The sequence below is a fragment of the Nicotiana tomentosiformis genome, chromosome 8 (genome assembly GCF_000390325.3).
Source record: "Nicotiana tomentosiformis chromosome 8, ASM39032v3, whole genome shotgun sequence".
Lineage (NCBI taxonomy): Eukaryota > Viridiplantae > Streptophyta > Magnoliopsida > Solanales > Solanaceae > Nicotiana > Nicotiana tomentosiformis.
Genome location: NC_090819.1, coordinates 66,486,552 through 66,507,114, shown reverse-complemented (window position 1 = coordinate 66,507,114; position 20,563 = coordinate 66,486,552). Strand labels below are relative to the sequence as shown.

Below are 20,563 nucleotides of genomic sequence, written 5' to 3'. Positions count from 1 at the left end.
AATTAGACAAAAATTAAAGAGGTACTTAGAGCTAGACCAATTGCAAATTAAACTCGACATTCAATTCCTGGAATAGCTACTGCTGATAGCTAAGCACAACTTCGGATTTATACCGCTTATATTTTTTAGCTTTTTCAGTGCGTGTTTCAGTGGTGGTGTCATCGCACCATATTTCTGTACAAGTGTTCTAGCAGCTTCTTTGTCGCGTCTTAGTTACTTGTATTGTGAGTATTTCCCTACTCAAGCTTGCAACACTATCTTCAACTTTTGAATAGAAGCAAAACAGTGACTTCATTTGAAGACTGAGTTTTTGAAGTATGAAACAGTTAATTAGTCCCATACGTCATACCTGTTCAAAGTCAACGGCAAAGTGCAATGTCCGTCTGTCACGACCCCAAATCCCCATCTTAGGATATCGTGATGACATCTAATTTCTAAAACTAGTTAAGTCTAACACACATTGATAATTTAGCAGAAATAACAACTAAGATATTAAATTAATATGATAAAATGTCATAACATGCCAAAACGAAACTACAGTCAAGTTATCCCCAAAACCAATGGAACTGAGTCATAAGCTCTACTGAAAAATGCACGAAGAATCTCTAATACAATACTGTTCAAAAACAAAAGAAACAATAGCATAAGATCTCTAGAAGGTGACTACAAGGCCTGTGAGTATCAGGCAGGTATACCTTGAAATCTCCACAAATTATGAGTCAACTCACCGGCGTCCGGCACGAGCAAGAGTACCTGGATCTGCACAAAAATATACAAAAGTGTAGTATGAGTACACCACAACGGTACCCAATAAGTATCAAGCCTAACCTCGGCAATCTAATAATATGAAGCAAAGAAATAAATGACAACAAAACAGTATAATGATGTAAGGCTAACAACGAAAATTAAGGCAATAAAGGACAACAAAGAGTGAACATATGATAAGAACAAGTGATCAAGTACCGTAACAATACAAGTAAAACGAATGAAGGAAACATAATAACCGTTCAAATCAACAAGCCTTTTCAATATAGAATATTGAAAATTGATCAAAATCACTTACCCAATAGTTGTATGTGAAAATTCCATCTCCAAATCACCTCCTACCGAATCTTGGGTTCTAAAATATGAAAAATGAGACTAAATCCCGTCTTCCCAACCCTTTTGCTCACATGCAGAAGTCGCAATTACGACACTGGGTTTGCAATTGCGAACACTGACAAATGTGAAGAAGGACTCGCAAATGTGGCACCTAACAACCTAGAGGGATGTCGCAATTGCTACACCGACCTCGCAAATGTGAAGTCTGCCCTATTCGCAAATGCGACCAAATGGTCACAAATGCGACCTACCCAACCTAAGATCGCAATTGCGATAACTGGAGCACCAGCACGCCAACAAATCTGAAACCAGCTCAAACCATTCTAAAACACGTTCAAAACTCACCCGAGTCCCTGGGGCTTTACACCAAACATCCACACAAGTCTAAAAATATCATACGAACTCGCTCGTGTGATCTAAACATCAAAATAACATCCGAAATCACGAATCATACATCAAAACGTATGGAATTCAAAAGAAAACTCAAGAATCACTACAATCACAACCAAGCGTCTGAATCTTATCAAACCAACTCTGAATTACACCAAATTTTGCAGGCAAGCTCCAAATAGAAAAACATACCTATTCCAAGTCCCCAAACTAAAATCCGAACCCGATAGTCATAAAGTCAACCTACGGTCAAACTTAAGAAAATTTTTAAACCTCAAATTGCCAACTTTCGGCAAAACAAGTCAAATCAACCTAGGGATCTTCGAATTCAATTCCGGGAATACGCCTAAGTCCAAAATCACGATATAGACCTATCAGATTCATCAAAATACCGTTCCGAAGTCATTTTCACAAAAGTCAAACATCGGTCAACATTTCCAACTTAAGCTTCTAAACCAAGAACCAAAGGATCCAAATCATTTCAAAATTTCCCCGAATTGAAACTAACCATCCCCGCAAGTTATAAAACTACAAATAAACATACGGAAAACTTCAAAAGGGGAAACTGGACTCAAATACATAAAACAAACGATCGGGTCGTTACACTATCCTTTCCTGATTATATTTGAAATATTAAAGATTGATGTGTGGAAGGTCAAAGACTAAAGGGGATGACTAATTGACAACAAATGCATACCCATGAGTTTCCTATAATTCAAAGCGTACTGAGCGGAAACATCCAGCAAGAAAAGAGACATACATTGACTTGGCCAGGCTTCTCGGAAGTAAATCCTAGGCCATATAAGAACTAAAAGATCATTGGCTTTTGACTTTGATTACCATTAGAAAGATAAGGAATGTAATAGCAGTATTCATTTCCAAGTTGAAAGGTATAATGATCTTCAACTACCAACTTAAAATGGAGTTCCCCTGTTACCGTATTCCTCAGTTTAGAGTTGGTAGTTTCCATATCGATGTACTCCGAGACCCATCGGAGGTGGGGTTAGCATTGTAGCTGTTGCACCACTTGTCAGGGCCCTCAATACCTTTCCGATTTGAGCATTCAGCTGTTGTTACTATGTCATGAATTCTTTCACCGTCTCCTCCAACCTATGTCGTTCATTACCCCTGCTAGCAGATCTTGCAAGGGAATTTTCACTCTAACGAGATGGCTATTGGCTAGGTCCCAGTTGATTGATCATTTGAGGTCCATGTTCCTCCGGTTTGCTCCGCTAGTTGCCTACGGGTTGGTTATTGATTCTAGACATGGTATTTCCCTTGAATAAGTGAGAATAATAGAAAATTGAAATTTAGTAATACTACTTTGGATTAAACGCCCAATTGCTTGGACCTAGGAAGCACCAAATTATTTAACCCAAAAACTGATTTTAGGATAAATAATTGAATTTATATTTTAAAGCGACTAGCAGACAGTAGGGGTGTACAAAGAAAATCGATAAACCGTACCAACCTGATAATCCGAGTTAAACCGGAGAAAAAAAAAACCGATTGTGGTTTGGTGTTGAAAAAAAAACCATAATTTGGTTTGGTTTTAACTAAAAAAAGTCAAACCGAAACCAAACCAACCCGACAATATATTTATACAATTTTTAAAAATATTTTATACATATAAATATTTATTGTAATATAATTTATAAATATTTCTTAAACTTGTTCACAGTTTTATCTTTAAACGTATTATTTAAAATTTGGACTTAACATTCTTAAATGGTCCAATAAATTTTATAGCCCATAAAGGTAGTAAGTCAAATAAAGTTCAAATCAATACTAATGCTAATAAAGGAAATTCAATTCAACACTAGGAATGACAAATGTGTTGGATATTTATTTTTTAGTTTTGTATTGGTTTATAACAAAAATATATAACCTAATTTATCTTTTTCTTTAATACTTAGTTGTGTAATTAATAGTACTTATTAGTTGTACGTATTTTAGCATGACATATATAGTATTTTTAGATTATGTAAATTTTTATTATGGTGAATTAATTAGTAATATTTTCTTTGTGCGATTTTATTATCTTTGTTATTGAATATTTTAGTACAATATTATGACTCATCTCATATTATTATTATTATTATTATTATTATTATTATTATTATTATTATTATTATTATTATTTTATTTTCTTGAAAAATACATTATATAGTTGTATCCTACTAGGACTAAAATAAATATTTGGAACACAAGTTACATATTTTGTGCTATGAACACTTTACCGGAAAAAATTCGAAAACCCCAAAAAACTGAAAAACCCGAGAAAAAACGAGATTGAAAAACCCAACTTTATTGGTTTGGTTTGGTTTATAAATTTAAAAACCCAACACCATTGATTTGATTTGATAATTAAAAAACCCGAACCAATCCGATCTATATACACTCATAGCAGACAGATTAATCCAAAGTGTGTATAGTCAATCTAAGAACAATAATGATAAATAGAACGAAGATTAAGATTAAAAAAATCTTATTGATCGTTGGCCTTTGAAGTGGCTGTGTTAAAATGGAATACATCTTAGCAAGAGAGAAAGATAATCTTGCTAATGAACATAATAGAACACAATGAATGATCATACAATGTTATGTGTCATCAGATATCCTTGACAAATGTGTAGAATAAGGTATTTATAGGTTAGAGGGGATGAGAATGAATTTTGAGTCCTTAGTCTCCAGACCAACAACAACAACCCAGTATAATTTCACTAGTGGGGTATGGGGAGGGTAGTGTGTACACAGACCTTACCCCTGCCCTAGGGTAGAGAGGTTGTTTCCGATAGACTCTCGGCTCCCTCCCTCCAAAAAGTGTCCATCTTGCTATTGGGGTGACTCGAACTTACAACCTCTTGATTCAAAGTGGAGGTACTCACCACTAGCATGCATACCAAGTATGCGATTAGTGGGGTGGTGAGATCCTCTCCAATGACAACCATAATTGCGCAACAGACGGAGACCATAATCTCGGAAGGGTTCCTGATACAGTTGAGTTCAGTACCAAAAGTATTTGATCTACTCCGGGCGTGTATTCTTCCGGTTTGCTCTTGTTTCAAATTGAACAAGTGATTCCAGTTACGGTTCTTTTGCTCTCAGGTCTTGATTTCCGTGCTCATGGGTCCAAAACCACTATCACCACATGTCACCATTTTGTTGTGCCACGCAACAAGGCATCTTTTACCGAAATAGAGTATGTAAATACTGAGTATAGTAAATTTTTACTAGTGTACTAAAAGAACCACCACCACCACCACCCCCCCCCAAAAAAAGAGCAGGGACATAATTTATACTTGCACTATATGAGAAATCGCCCTAAAGTGCAATGTTCCTACAAATGTTTAGTCAACAGTTAAATTGGTTGAAGGGCAAAGCGTTGATGACTGACCAACTAAAACAAATTTTATATTAGGGATCTCAAGAGAATTTATAAAAAGTCATTAGATGGGCTGTGCATTGGTTTTTTAGTTTATAATAATTTGATTGTTAGAACTTAGAATAGCAAGTATACAGTTCAATTCGAATCAAAATAGCTCGATTTGATTCATTTTTTATATGGTACGCCACATTTTTCGGTTTGTTATTCTAATTTTCAGTATTCGTTTTGGCTGACCGATATATTTTAAATTTTCAGGTATCTTTTTGACGAACCAAAATTACAATTGCATTGCAAGCGCTTCATCATTCTAGTCTAACGGCTTTACATTGCATTCTCTCATATTGTTAAAGGGTCAGTCACCTTCTCCTGTAATCATGAAAAATTTAATTATCTTACTCTCCATTAAAAAAGATCTGCTTACTATCTTTCTACCTTCTAAATTTCTAATTTTAGTTCTCGTATTAAGGTCAAGAGAACTAAAATTAGAAATTCAAGAGACACCAATTTCCCCATCACTTCGTACAAGGACGTCATGATACTAATTACTAACTTATTGATCAATTTTGTCTGGCATTACTAATATATTTGTATTGTTGCTATCAAACAAACGGAAGAAATTTTCAAGAAATGCACAGAAAAGAAAAGAAAAATTCTTAGCTCGGGATTGTTATGATGGTTTTATCATTGTACAAGTGACCAAATTTTATGCTCTCAATTCTTTAAAATCCAAATGTTAAAACTATGATCTCAAATCTTTGCAACAAAATATTGAAGACTACTTGTTTTATACTAATCACTATTCATTTCTCTAATACAAACTAACAACATTTTCAACATCCATCCAAGTTGGCACCGAAAAAGCATCATTGCCGCCCTATATAAGAAGTTTACACTTGCAGTAGCAAAATCTCTGCTCCAAACATACATAACCCACCAATCCTGCTCTAACTTCAAATAGACGTAAAAACAAGAAGCTATGCAAAGCACAAAGTTCAACATCTTATTCACGTTTACATTAGTTTGGGGGGGGGGGGGGGGGGGGCAGGCTTATGCATTACTCAGAACTGCAAAAAAGAAAACTGAGACATCATATCATCACGTAGCCTAGGCCATGGACATTTGTATGTGTCTACACAGTACGAGAGAAAATATGATATACTTTTTGGAAAAGAACATTGTAACTAAACTCATGATAAATCAATTACATGCTTTGCAATCTTATTTTGCTTATGAATACTGGTTTTGGAGAGCGCATTAGCACTGGAAACAACATTCACAGAAGCTGGTTTGAGGACTCACCATCTATCACAGAACTGCAACTTCCGTGAAAATTACATTTTGCGCGAGGGCCAACCGGGGGGGTTCCTTTTACTGCCTCTTCCATGACAAAAAGGAATATGAGGTGGAATAATAGATTCTTCAATTGATATCGCGTAAAATTTGGTTAGCAATGGGAAAATCAGGAATAATATCCACCGGGACCTGAAAAATAAGAGGAACAAATGATACACATCCTTCAAAAATTCCTTCAGTTCAAATAATAATTAGAAGATTACACGAAACTGAATCACAATCAATAGTCGGTCTAGGACAAATACTGTCCTTTCAGAATTAAGTTCCCCCTTTTCATGCAAACTATACATACAAAAGGCCTAAACCAAAGATTTTAGCATTGCATTGAGGCACCAAACTAGAGAACAGAAATTTTGTGGACACAAGTAGAAAACAGCTGCCTCCTTCTATTTTATCACAGTATTATATCCGTCCAGGGCCATCTTCCAAGAAACCCTAGCTTTAGGCCTCAAAAATTAAAGGCCTACAAGTTACTGTAAGATATATCATATATATCAATAATAAAAGGTTTCAATTTATTTTTTTTTGGAGATTTGGTTTGAGGTTGTTCGGATGAGTTAGTAAATTATGGTGAATCTCTCTCACATTAATCAATATATTTATTTCCTCTTTTGATTATGAATTTCCTCCTGTGTACATTTATTCATTTTTCCTATTTCTGACAATTTCAGTTTTCGAAAATCAACTATTTATCTCTGTCCCGTTTGACAATATCTATAGATCACAATTCACAAAGTAAGTCTGATGTCTCAAATATATGAATTTTATTAAACAAGCTTAAAACCTCTTATTAAGGTTGACCTTAGACCACAAATTTCATTGAGCCGATTATTACGATTGCAGATAGTAGTAATACTCCATTTAAGTTAATCCTTGGAGTTTAGCTACTTGAGAACATGGAAGACGCTCAATGATAAGGTCATGCTTCTTTCCACCCCCCACCCCCCACCCCCCACCCCCCCCCCTTCTTTTTTTCCCTTTTGATGGGTAAGGTCATGCTTAATACAAAAATTATGATGTTTCATCAGCAAATACCCATCTAGGTCGAATTTCCATGCATTAGCAACACGCTTTAAAATATTGAAATTAATAGTATGAAGACTCCCCAGACTTGAATGTCATAATTTAGACAAATTAATTTCAGACCAATTGCACTAGGGATTCAGTTACTGGTATAGCTATTGCTGATAACTAAAATTAGGGATTATACCTGAACAGTCTCCAGCTTTTCCAGTGCGCGTTTCAGTGGTGGTGTCATCACACCATATTTCTGAAGAAGGGTTCTAGCAGCTTCTTTGTCGCCTCTTGCTTGTATTGTGAGAATTTCCCTGCTCAAGCTCGCAACACTATCTTCAACCTTTGAATAGAAGCGAATCAGTGACTTCATTGGAAGAACTGAGTGAAAATGAAACAGCGAGTCCCATTATGTCATACCTTTTCAAAGTCAACGGCAAATGTTTCATCAGGATGCAAAATAAATGCGCCTTTCTCGAACAAATAGTTAAACTGCAATGCCTGTCCTTTCCTGATTGTGTTTGAAAAATTAAAGACCGCTGAGAACAATACAATGTGGAAAGGTCAAAGACTAAAGAGGATGACAAGTTGACAACAATGCATACCCATGAGCTTCCTCTAATCCAAAGCGTACCGAGCGGAAACATCCAGCAAGAAAAGAGACATACATTGACTTGGCCAGGCTTTTCGGAAGCAAATCCTAGGCCATATAAGAGCAAAGATCATTGTCTTTTGATTTTGTTTATCATAAGGGAGAGAAGGATTATAATGCCAGTATCACTCTCAAATTGAAAGATCTTATAAACTTCTACCATAGTAACCTTCAGCCAGCCACATAACATATATTTGCCACAAGTTTGTACATGGGAAGGCAATAAGATAGCTAATAGACCATAAAAAATTCCTCTAACAAGTAATATTCTACCAGGTTCATACACTACTAATGACATATTAAATATATCTTCCACTTTTCTGATGATCCCCAGCTCCTTCTTGCAAACACTAGAAAATGGCAGAGATATACTTTTCTAAACTCCACATTGTAAATTTAATAAAAGAATAAGTTGGGCCAGGAAAGGAGCCCAAAAGAGTGACTAGGCTAAACACTTTTACAAACCATTAGAAGCTCATCAGAGAGAATAGCATGTTTTCTTTGTAATCCATATGGAGACTAGGCTTCGACAAGGATTGGACAAACTAGGCTTCATTGGAGGGTCTATGGACCGCCTTAAATAGAGGAAAAAGTCTCCCAAATAAAGATGCAATCCATATGGAGACCTTCTAAAACATAAGCTACATAATATTTATTGAAGTAATAAGATAATAGTAAAACGCTGATTTCCGTGAGAGGTTATAGAACAATCAATAAATATATTACTGATAGCTTATATGTATCTTGTTTGACCTCGGTAATTTCTTTAGTCGCCACACATAACACTGTTTTGCCAATCAGATTCATATTCTATTTAAGACTCTAAGAAGACATATTTTGAAAAAAAGAAAAGCCCAATTAGTAAAGGTAACATTTTTTCCAAGAGTTAAACTATAATATTCTACTTCTCACCAAGAAATAATCTAATTAACCTAAAGTATATTTTCCTCAATAAACCACAAAAACAGAAAAAACTAAGAAAAACAATGTAAATTAGCTAGTCTTCACTCTTCAAGCAAAATACTTTTTGATAATGATTTTTTTTTTGATAATGTCAAGCAAAATACTAACTCTATATGCAAGAGTGAACTGCTCTTAATCAGCTGTCATTTAGTTTCTTACCTTGTCCATTAGAAACCTAAGAGCCCAAAGCCCAACAATATCTGCCTTTGCTTCTTCCAGTGATGAATGAAGTTCTTGCAGCTCCTATAATATGGTGCAGGAGAATTTTATGTCAAGATGAGGTCATTAACAAAAAGGAATTTTCTGTCAAGATGATACGACAACAGATGAAAAAGATAACAGGAGTATTTAAAAAAAAAAATTATCCAGAAGCAATGAGATGGAATCTGATATTTCAAAAAACAATCAGAAGAAAAGTGATAGAAAAAGGAGGACATAAATTTGGAGAAATAAAGCATAGGTTAATACTGACTAGTCTGACAGTCGACTTCTGCCCATTCGGAAGTGTGATTGTGTGAGGCCCAATTCCATGGCAGCACTCATGACAAATTGTGTGAGTGAAGAAAGATTCAAAGTCCACAAAATCCCGTTGTTCTTCCATAATACACACATCAGCTATAGGCTTAAGGATAAGCTTGAACCTGATCAAAGAACCAGCGAAAGTACATAATCTCTAAATATAAGAATGTCAGAGGTGCTTACAACTGTTTGTTTGATCAGTGACATAGGAAATCACAGAAAAGGGAGGAGAAGGAATTTGTACTTTGCTTCTGAAACATTCTTAAGCATGACCATTGACGTTCCTCGATCTTTAACTATACGTTCATCGTTTGGAAGATTAAATGCAACTGTTTGAGGGCCCTTCACATCCTGCCAAAGAAAGGAAACTCTAAACAGTAATTGTCCCGAAACCTGAAGTGACCAATTTAGTGGTCTTTGCTCCCCACTTGTGTATACTGTGCTTTTGGCGAGAAAGAGAAGAGGTGCCAAGCAGGAACTACCTATGCTGTAAGAACAGAGAACAATGCTTTTCATTTTGAAAGTTCTTTAGCATCAGTTCGTACAAGGCTAGCACTCACTTTTGTGTGCAGTCAAAAACGACAATTTGCAACTTCTCAAACAAAATATATGTTGGGTTAGCTTTCAAGTTCGTAATCCAAGTATATGTTACATTGTTCCTACTTCAGCACCTGAGTTTACAGGCATTTTAGTAAAGGAAATAATAGTCCGACTCTAGTTTTCAAGGAAAGAAATCCAACTAAACAAGAATTGAGCCCCATTCGTCTTTGAAAAGTCCAGAAATTCTTTTGGGAGGCATCATCTCGTGAGTTTTTCCGACTCTGTAGCTCTTCTTTATCAATTTTTTTATGAAGCAATAAGAGATGTCATTACTGACATCAAGAAGATTCAAAATATTACAAAAGTTAGGAAAGCAAAAAAAAACTGTCATCTCTTCTTCATCAATTGTTAATGCTGCCTTTTGAAATTAATAAAAGCCTAGCTTGCTTTCACTCCCAAAAAGGAAAAGGAATCTTCATCCTCCCCCCACCCCTGCTTTTCTTAACTGACTTTATAGTCTTAAAATCTTCATTGGTGCTAGAAGAATTTTCATCAGTAAAAGTATCCTTTCCTCCATTTCCACCCATTTTTACATGGAAAAAGAGCTTGATATTAAATTTCTTTTAAAAAAAGATAAAACTTATTCCTCTCGGTGCATCCCTAAATCTTCATGGCATATTCTCCCTTTCTTTCTTTTCTTTTAAATTGTAAAAGTAGATGTCATAGAGGTTCCTGTCAGTCGTAACGATGTGCAATACTGTTCCAACTCATCCAGCAAAGGAGCAGAGATCTCAAGATTTACTCAGAAAAAAGCTTGAAAGGAATAATCCCTACAACTTTGGGAACAGATCTTACTTTGTGAAGACTTGGACTGCACAATCACAGACACAAACTCGCAGCACACATGTAAGACTTTTATCTGGCGTTATCTTCCCAAAAATTCAGTTTTTGTGAGATAAAGCTAAGGAAACATTTTCTTTTAGATGAGTTTCACAAGGAGAAAAAGATCTAAAATAAGCTTCATTGATGTAATAAAAAAGACTCACCCCTGCATTGTAAAGAAGCTGGATAACCCTGATGGGAGCAGCTGTAACATTTTCTGACTTGTAAATATTATCCATTGGCAGATTCTTCTCCAAAATCTAGAATAGCTTATTTTCAGCAAGTAAAGGGGGAAATAAAGATATAATGGAGCAAAAGTTGATATAGAATGGGGGTCTATAGGCACCTGCAGATGATCACCAAACAATTTGAGTTGAGCTGTTGCTTTGTCATCACGGACTCCTATAAATGCCTCAAATGTTGCCTAGCGGATAAGATTGCATTAGCTATATGCATCACAAGAAAAAACGTACAAGGTCCAAATTTCCCACAACAATTTTATTATCAGCAAGCAAAAGATTTTATTAATATCAAAAGAGTCAAGCTATAGGATCGTGCTGCACATTACGAAAGGATCCATCATTTACAAGCTACTTTCTTGTAATGAGCTAATGAATCAAAGTGGCCCAGAAGCTCTGTCCATGCCAAATTTAAATCAGCTATTTCGCGCAGCATATGAGCTGCTACATGGACACAGTCTAGGATATATCACCTATAAAGTGGCTACACAACGTAATGTCAAGTTCCACAAGACCCTAAACTGAAATGAGCTTCCCAAAAGGAAAGTAAGTCAAAGGCTAAGTACTGTATCTGCGACTACCATAGAAGAAAAATGCATGTGGCAGTGATCATTGAATTTATATATATTAAGTACTGTATCAGCAACTGGAGACAACATTAAATGAATAAATGGCATAATGCACCTCCCTTTTATATATATTTCCAGTTTACTAGTCATCTGAATCCATCAACATTATGAGATAAGTTTTTTGATAATGATTTTTTTTTTTTGATAACCAAAGTTTTTTGATAATGATTTCAATGTCTCAATCTTGGGTCTGCGCTGTTCAGCATTCAAAAACCAGCTGATCCAAAAGTTTGACCCTCATTATCAAACAGTAAGCCAATGTGGTACAATACCCAATTGTAAGTTTGAGCATTCTGGATGACGGCAGCAAATCCGAATCATACTAGAAATTGTAAGCAAGGATCGAGTTTCAAAATTAGTTGATACCTTGTATCCAAAAAGTGAATCTTCATATGTTTCATATGGGCCAATGGTGACATCTAACTTGGAGTCCTTCATAAGTTAGGAAGCAAAAGAATCTGTCAGCTCTAATAGTGACTGTCAAACCCAGAAGAAAAGCATATATAAATACTACACACTGCTTAAATAGCAAGCTGAAACTCATCAAGGCATTTTTTCCCGAAATCAAGGCATTTAACTTGGGAAGAATTGGAAGAACACATTAAGGAGGAAATTGGTTCCACACTTCAAACAAATATGTTAAGGACAGTGCAGGCACCAATATCAGTCTAATAAGTTTCATACTTCCCCTTTCCAATTTTTTTTTTTTAATTGTTAAAGGTATTGTATTGAATATCCAGCAACAAGGAAGTGCAGTAGGAATATATACAGGGGGAGCATTACTGCTGCAAATGTAATGAACCCTTTTCCGATTGGCAACCTTGTTTAAACTTTTAACATTATACTTCTGCTATGCCTAATAAATAAAGTAAAGACAAACAACTGAATTTGATAATCCTAACTTTGCTATTTCAGCCCTAGCCCATGAAGCATTTGAAAAAGAAAAATTAAATAAATGAGAGCCCAAAAACATAAGCAGAAAATCAACAAGATTCAAGGAAGAAAACGATTTCATTATATCAAGGACATAGCTGATATCAATTCCCAAAGTTTGGATACCAAAGTTGGAAATTCATTGGCAGTGAATTTGACTAATTTTGCTGCTTTCTATTCTGCGAGTACTATCTTACTCAATAGTTTGAGAAATCAATTGCAAAAGTTGCTCAAACTGTTACAGTTAAAGAGTAGTCTTGTGTAACATTAAATTTCATCGGATAGACTTTCTTAGCCATTGCATAAGAAATGCCGACCCATCAGCTCAAAGAAAATAAAGAGAAGTCATCAAGATAGATCTTCATAAAATTAAATAGTGCCAAAAATATGCACTATAGCCAGAGAAGCAGTAACAGCATCCTTACCAACTCCATCCAGGCGATATCTGAATCATAGTAGTCATTTGAAAGGAAGGCATCAGACTTGCTAGAAAGAAGTCTCTTTAAACTGAAAACAAGAGCAACTTACCAAGTCAACCTGTATATGCCAAGATTCAAAATAATTAAATACCTAAAACAAATCGAATACCTAGATGAGCTGGCCATTTCTCCTGCTTCACGAAGCAAGGTGGCTGCTTCAGCAAGAAGAGAGTTGTACTCTTGAGAATAAGGAACCACATACAGATCATGAGAAGAGCTAGTGACATTTTCCGTTTTTTGGGATATTGTATCTTCAAACAGTGATTCACTATGCCTTCTAATAACATTGAAAAAGCCCATTGCTTCTTCCCGTTTATCTTCTTGAAGACTATCTTTCCATAAGTTGAATTCCTTAAAGAAAAACAAAAAGGCAAAGACTACATGTTTTTACCTTGGTTAATATCAGCCAAGGATATTCAGAGCTGAGAATGGTTTAGAAAAATGACTGTAGAGAAAAGACTATTTTTAAGCATATGAGAAAGCATTGCCATGGTATACCATTTTGTCCATATCTGGTGGATAGAAATTTGCACCAGGAGGTTTCGCAGCAGGAAATGCTGTTCTATATTCAAGACCCTTCCAACCTGGTACAGGCTTTGTTGCGTTCGGAAGCAGCTTGACAGCTGAATCTGCAGTCGTCAGAAAAGCCTTGTTTTCATCCAGGCAAGACCTAACAATGCAAGAGTGAGCTCAGAAAGTTCCAATCAATAGTCACCTTGCAATAATGAATCCAAAAGAAACGAAATTGCCATTTGCGTTCAAAGCAGAGGATTATGATACAGAGGTATACTGCAACAGATCATAACAAATAGTGCTGGTAGAGAAACACTCTATTGCAGATAAGTCCTTTTTTTTTTTTTAATTAAGGAGTTATATTAACTGTCATCAAGAATCAATAACAGATAAGCCTTGTAGAAGTTCGAAGGATATTCAGCAGAAAATTTACTTCGATAAGGAAATCCTGAGGCAACTACTTGATAAGCAGTTCATAAAAAAATGGCAGCAATGATACCCAGAGATCGTAAGGTGACAACACGAGTGTGATGGGAAGTATTGAGTTGGTTTGGAGTACAGTGGTAAATATTGCATACAGTAAAGGAGATGCTTTTCAGCTGGACCTATAGAAGAAGGAAGAGAATACACAGGGCTCGGGGTGTTGCCTAACTGGCACTTTTTTAGGTCTCGCGGCCGGAGGGAAATAGGAGAACTTTTGATGAGGTAGAAACCGATTTTATACATATAAGGAATCGCCTTTTTTTAAATGTATCCATGAGGTTCTAGTCTGTATAAAAGAGTGGTTGCACTAAGCAGAAAGCTGTACTGTTTTGTAGGTTTGCTATTTTTTGGTATATTTCTTGTATACAAGATATTTCCCTTATTTAATAAAACATTTACCTAATAAAAAAGTGACTCGAAATATGCCCATTTTCTTTGACTTGTTTACATATAAACTTTCAACTAACAACGTTATTGCATTCACCTATACCCTGTTCAAACATACATATTCACCGGAAGCAAATAAAGACACAAAAACACAGAGAGGAAGAAGGATCGAAAAGGGGGCATAACTTTTCATAAGGGGAACATACCATGGACTTTTGTTTATTACGTAGTACATCCATTTCAATTTGTCCAACTGTGATTTGTCAGCATTTTCTTTTAACCAGTCTCTCAAAGATGGATTGCTATACCAAACCTATGTTATGGAATAAGAAAATGAAAGGAGCAAATCTATGAGCCACTGCAAGCACTGATAGTTGACAACATCACATAAATGACACATATTGGTTTTATTTCTCTGCGTGAATTTTATAATGGATCACTTTCCTCTAGGTTGAAAGAACATAATACGGGACTGGGATAAAATATTAGAAGAGTTATGAAGGCACCTTTAAAATGTAAGGCATCATTTAAGTTGAACCTCAAAATCACAGGTCGTATGTCAAAGTGTAAAATGGTTAAAGTTAATTTATATCTAATTATAGAATAAATACTTACCTTACTAGACCTCGAGCAATTACCTGTCATATTTAAATGGCCTACGACTCCTATATAAAGAACTCCTCTTGTACATTGCTAATCATCAATTCAACAAGTTTCTATCTTCTGTTTTCTTTTCTTTTTTAAATTATCTTCGCATGATTTCGGAACTTCTACAATCTTCATAGAGACGTAACTAACTTCTCATCTACTCAAAGTTTTTTATTCTTTTTCATAATATTCTGGTCTTTGTTATGAGACATTTCTAGCAGTACCACTTTTACTCTCGGTGACTGTTCTGAATTCTCCATGCCTATTTTTGGTGATCCTTCCGGGGGAACTGTCTCCTCCGACCACTATTTTGGCCATTTTTCAGAACATCTTTTTGCTTTTCTTTACAGGATCAAAGACTGGATATTGAGGTCTTCCTTTTAATATTAAATTTACAGTTTCGAAAAGGTCTTGTATACTTCTATATCTTAATAATATCAGAGTTTGGATATTGCGCTCATCCTCTAAACATTATTTTTATTCACTGTTCCAGGAAAAAAGTCTACTTCCCTCCCCATGGATATATAGTAGAGCGCTTAGCTAGTTAGTTTTGTCTGACTGCAGTGACGAGGAAATAAAAGCGATCCGCCATACTCAACATGGCTTTCCAACTTTGATTTGCAAATTCAAGTTATTTCAACAACTTAACTTTGAGGGAACATGTTGAAAGTCATAAGAACTAGAGAAGTTACATTTGTCTAGATTCACAACTTATCTAGTTTATTATATTTTGTGACAAGTCTAGTACCAACATATCTATATTCATTGAATTTGAGTAAGGAAAATATATGGAAGATACCGTATAATATTTATATTTAGTTATGGAATAATTGCTCACCTCAGTACGCACAGAGAATAATTAACTACCATATTGACCAAGCCTAAGCTCTAATGTAAGAACCCCTCTTGAACATTGTTAATGATCAATTCAACAAAATTAATGAGATACTCTCTTTACTTGCTACACACTTCCCGTCCCCCACCCATTTTTAGATAAGGTAAATAATATTATTGATGTTGGGAGAAAGCTACCATATAGGAGCAGTATACAGGTAATATAGAGAACCTACATCAATTTCTTTGAAATGAATCACAGTCAAATATTTACTAATTTCTTTGAAATGAATCACCAATAAGGACTTGGTAACACATGGTTTTAAACTGCCGTGCCCATGTCCACAAAGAAAGTCAACTGTTTACTAATTTCATAGAAATGAATCAACAACAAAGACTTGGTAACAGAAGGTTTTAAACTAGTCTAAGGTACTAGGATCAAAAAATTTGTTCAATTTCAACGTATCTAAATTATTTTCAGGATCTTCAATATATATGGTTAAATATATACATTTTGACCTAACTTGAAAATTGATTCAGTCCAACAAAAAAAACTAGCCTGCCTATGACTGAGACAACCAAATCCCGTCCTTCAGATTGATTATGATTCATTTTGCTGTGCATCTCACAAACCTAGGAACGTTAGAGCACATTCTTTCCATATTGAAGATGACAACAACATACATATCAGTCATGACAGTGATGATACTGCAATCTATTAAGGCTATGTCCTCAAGATTATACAGCACCACCGACAACCCCACACCAAAAAGGGAAAAGAAAGAAGAAATTGACTTCTTGCTTCATCAAAAAATAAAATCTAAAATTTTGGTTAACAAAGATTAATTGCAGAGGCTATGTGTATTGCAAATTTGTACTGTTGGTCTAGACTCTACCCTATCAATAATATCGATCATCTTTTGGATTTCATTAGTTCCTTAGCTCTGGCTTAGCCAATTAAGTATAGAAGACGGAATATTTTTTGTAAGCTCAAATGCCAAATCATGTACTTCTTGCATCTTCTGGATGCCATCTATTGAAATCACTTACTTTATCAAAAAAAGATTAATTGCAGAAGCATAGTAGAGTACTTGCTAATCTGAACTAATATACACTCTCTCAACCTTCTTACGCATCAGAATTTGAACTCTGACTAAAAGACGCTGTGATTATACCTGCAGATAAAAGATCTTGTCCATGATTGTTGCAGCTTTAACCAGAAGAGTTAAGGCTTCTTTGTCTGCTGCAGTCAGCCCAGTCAACTGTCCAAAAGAGCTGGCATCAGTGACCACCATTTAGGAGAAGCCATAACTGTTTCACTAACTCAATTTTTTCTTTAATTAAATTGTGTAACTCTGACATACAGAGATACACAAAGAAGATAGAGGAATAAATAAATAAAAAGCCCCCATAAGACCGGAGCAGAATTTCATTAACCGATAGAACCCAGAAAAAAGAAAGAATAAAAGAAACGACCTAACAAATGATCATTTCTTTACTGTGCAATACCCAACAAGATGAGATTCCGTCACACTCTCTTGAAGAAATATGCAAACAGCTGAAATCTGACACCCTTTCAGAACTATAGGCAGTAAGTTGTCACTATTAGCCAGCTAGTTTTGCTTAGCTTTTTACTAAACATCACAATTGTATCTAGGGTGTCAATGTCAAAACCCAAAAGCTCAATGAGTAATGTTAAACCTGTTCGTCAAATCTCCAGATCAATAACAAAAAATGGATTTGTAACAAGGAACGTGAAACTATTAAAACTACTTAAGGCATCACCTCCTCACCAAAATGGTAGTCCTACTTCCCTTTTTGGATTAACTTATAAGTGCTTTTAAGGATAACTAAGATATATAATGCTTAGAGCTAAACAATCGGAAGTTCACTAATTATGATAGATGCTCTGTACTGAGTTTCTTAATTTCCTTAGAGCCCAAGAAGCAGAAGAATATGACATGTAGATATAAAGATATGCTCTTTTATGAACAAGCAAATGCCACACCCAGAAAATTACCCCCCCCCCCCCCCAAAAAAAACCACCACCAGCACACACAATATAAAAAGAAGTGAATTTGGAGAGCGAGCATTTTTGCATCAGAGTTTGTGGTCAAGATTAACTGTGAGAATGATGCACATGATTTAGAATTGAAACCTCTGCAGAGAGGGAAGTACTAGCATAGCGGTTTAGCTGCTTGTCAAGAGTCAAACTTCTAGCTTCAGCATTTTCCTTGTACCTGTAGATATTCCATAGCAGCTAGCTCAGGTGCACAAAGTAATATAGTCGACAGGGACAGGAATATTATGCGATTGATTAAGGAAAGAAACCTGAAACCTTCACCTATATATGTTTACAGTGATACAAGGTTTATGCACAACGAAAAGGGAAAGAAACCAAGTTTGGAACATAGGACGCAATCTCATGCACAATTTATGGATAAGCTATATGAAACTAAGAAAACAGGTAATAAGAAATGTATTGAACTAATTACAGAAACATCACTGAACTACAAAAAAAATTGAAAATATATTTAAAAGAACCTGAAAGGAACCATAATGCACTTATATTTACAGCAAGCTGAAGTAACCATTCTCGAAGAAGAAATGATTAGGCAGTTATATACTAAAACTTTTTCTACGTTATATAAGACATACCTCTTTTCAATTATCGTAAAGAGCTGACCATATTCCTCATTCACATCATAAGGCACATAGTCAGGATGCTCTTGAGCAAGCACTTGTCTGTACTCCTCAAGAGAGAGATATTTTACAGCTGAAACTTCTGATTCCTACCAAGAAAGAAATGTCAATGTGACAATTTTGACTTTTGGTGCAACAGAGAATTTAGTTAAAAATGAGGAAGAGAAAAAAGGAGACACTTAATTATTTCAGAGCATTTTTACTAGTCAACAAATAAGCTTTCAGAAGCTATGGTATTGGAGCTTCAAGTTATTAGATAGTGCATGTATATATTAGTAGGCTTAGTGCCCCACATTGGAACATAGGTAGTATGTATTGTGTAAAGTATATGTATAAATAAGGTTGAGTGTAAGGAAATAGTTGAGATGCTTATCAATAATATTTTTCTGTGCCTATATTTCTCACATGGTATCAGAGCATTAGTGAGAAACATACGGGAAAGCCAGATAGTCATTGTGCGTCAATTTCTAGTAACTTTCTAGCGCTTATTTACGTCATCTCAGTTTCTATCAGTGTTATGCAAAACCCACATCATCACAAGGTTCAGTATCCTCCGGCAAGCACCCCAGTCAGACCCTCCAGCAACAAACACCACATGCACGTGCCTTCAGAAGGTAGGGCTCCGGCGAGCCCGTCTATTGCACGCGCCGGCGCGTGCGAGTTTTTCCGGCCAGATGTTTTAACGATATTCTTCTGTGGTTGTGGTTGCCTGCCTCTTCCGACTCTACCAATAGAGATTTGGCTATTTTTCAGTCACCAGAACAGTGCTTTTCCAGCAGTACCCTTGATATTCTCGGGCTTTTTCACTGTTTCCGCAAATGTTTGACTCTTTCAAGGTCGTATCAAGCATCTGAAGAGTGTTTAATCCAGTGTTGTGAAAAGCGAGCGCTTCCTCGCTTAAAGCGAGAAGCGAAGCGAGGCGAGCCATCGAACGCTTCTGTTAGCTGAAGCGTAGCATGTTTAAAAAAGCGAGTGCTTCCCATTAAAAAGCGAGAAGCGACGATGCGAAGCGATGCGTAAGAAGCGAGCGCTTCTCTGTATTACAGGGCTGCCAACCTATTTAATTAAAAAAGCTGTTCTTTTTTTAAAACATCATCGACCAGCAGCAACAAAGAAAGAAAGAGGCGACCTAGGGTTCAAGTTTTCTACACTTTTCAACTTCAAGATCATCGAGTTTGGTCCAGGTATGTGATTTCTTCTTCTTCCTCCTCCTCCTCCTCTGTCTTCTTCTTCTTCTTCCTTTTCTTTCACTGTTTCAGCGTCCAAATAACAGCGAAATGCTGGCGAATTTTTTTTTTTCCTTCAATTCTTCTTTCTCATTCTTCTCCTCTTCTTCTTCTTCATTTTCTTGCACTGTTATTTCGTTTGAAATGCTGCCCAATTTTTTCGTTTCAGTTATACTTATAATGCCCTTCTTCTTATTTTCATATCCTTTATTCTTAGTTCTTATTATCTTTCTTATGATGAAGAAGAAGAAGTTGAAGAAGTTGACGAGCAATATAATAATGATAGTGGAATACAAGAATTTGACAATCTTGTAGAAGAATAGGATGCTCATTTTGTGCTTTAATTGATGCTACTCTTTAGTTTTTACATTAAAGTATTGAACATTTGCTTACAGTTACATGTGTTGTCTATGCAGTATTTATTTTAATTTTTTTTTTTTTAAATTCCGCTTCACTTCAAAAAAGCGAGCGCTTCGCTTCTCGCTTTAAGCGAAAAGGGGCTTGTCGCTTTTCCTCGCTTCACGCTCTTCACAACACCGGTTTAATTCTTTTAGACCCACTTTGCAAATTTTTTCAGCAGGTTCCATTGTTGTTTGTGCTTTCTGGTTATTTTTTCATCAATTTCTGGTGTTTTTCTCTCAGATTTGCTCTCTGGTTAGCTTCTTAGACCTCTCTTCAATCCAACCA

The 20,563-nt window shown here is 35.7% G+C and overlaps 1 protein-coding gene and 2 long non-coding RNA genes across 4 annotated transcripts in view; 1 reads left to right on the top strand and 2 right to left on the bottom strand.

Annotated features, from left to right (window-relative positions):
- Window positions 1-567: 567 nt before the first annotated feature.
- On the bottom strand, window positions 568-2,782 carry LOC104116569 (uncharacterized). 2 transcript variants are annotated; one of them, XR_004512206.2, is made up of 2 exons: window positions 2,332-2,782; window positions 568-759 (listed from the first exon to the last, which is right to left on the bottom strand). It is a non-coding gene; the product is annotated as an uncharacterized lncRNA (long non-coding RNA). The 2 variants fall into 2 exon arrangements; XR_011410383.1 differs by having other exon boundaries at window positions 2,429-2,782.
- A 3,162-nt stretch (window positions 2,783-5,944) lies between these two features.
- The window catches only part of LOC104116585 (nudix hydrolase 3), a 29,759-nt gene continuing 15,140 nt past the window's right edge, over window positions 5,945-20,563 (bottom strand). The window contains exons 5-21 of the mRNA XM_070182408.1: window positions 18,606-18,739; window positions 18,106-18,187; window positions 17,123-17,209; window positions 14,672-14,778; window positions 13,581-13,752; window positions 13,192-13,433; window positions 13,029-13,110; window positions 12,037-12,102; window positions 11,149-11,226; window positions 10,967-11,062; window positions 9,625-9,731; window positions 9,334-9,502; window positions 9,021-9,104; window positions 7,852-7,946; window positions 7,667-7,757; window positions 7,443-7,589; window positions 5,945-6,361 (exon numbers count right to left, since the gene is read on the bottom strand). Of these exons, the coding sequence (XP_070038509.1) occupies window positions 6,299-6,361; window positions 7,443-7,589; window positions 7,667-7,757; window positions 7,852-7,946; window positions 9,021-9,104; window positions 9,334-9,502; window positions 9,625-9,731; window positions 10,967-11,062; window positions 11,149-11,226; window positions 12,037-12,102; window positions 13,029-13,110; window positions 13,192-13,433; window positions 13,581-13,752; window positions 14,672-14,778; window positions 17,123-17,209; window positions 18,106-18,187; window positions 18,606-18,739 (1,902 nt within the window). The 3' untranslated portion in view covers window positions 5,945-6,298. The remainder of the gene's footprint in view (window positions 6,362-7,442; window positions 7,590-7,666; window positions 7,758-7,851; window positions 7,947-9,020; window positions 9,105-9,333; window positions 9,503-9,624; window positions 9,732-10,966; window positions 11,063-11,148; window positions 11,227-12,036; window positions 12,103-13,028; window positions 13,111-13,191; window positions 13,434-13,580; window positions 13,753-14,671; window positions 14,779-17,122; window positions 17,210-18,105; window positions 18,188-18,605; window positions 18,740-20,563) is intronic.
- LOC138896881 (uncharacterized) lies at window positions 9,902-11,061 on the top strand. The gene is made up of 2 exons (XR_011410382.1): window positions 9,902-10,154; window positions 10,208-11,061. It is a non-coding gene; the product is annotated as an uncharacterized lncRNA (long non-coding RNA).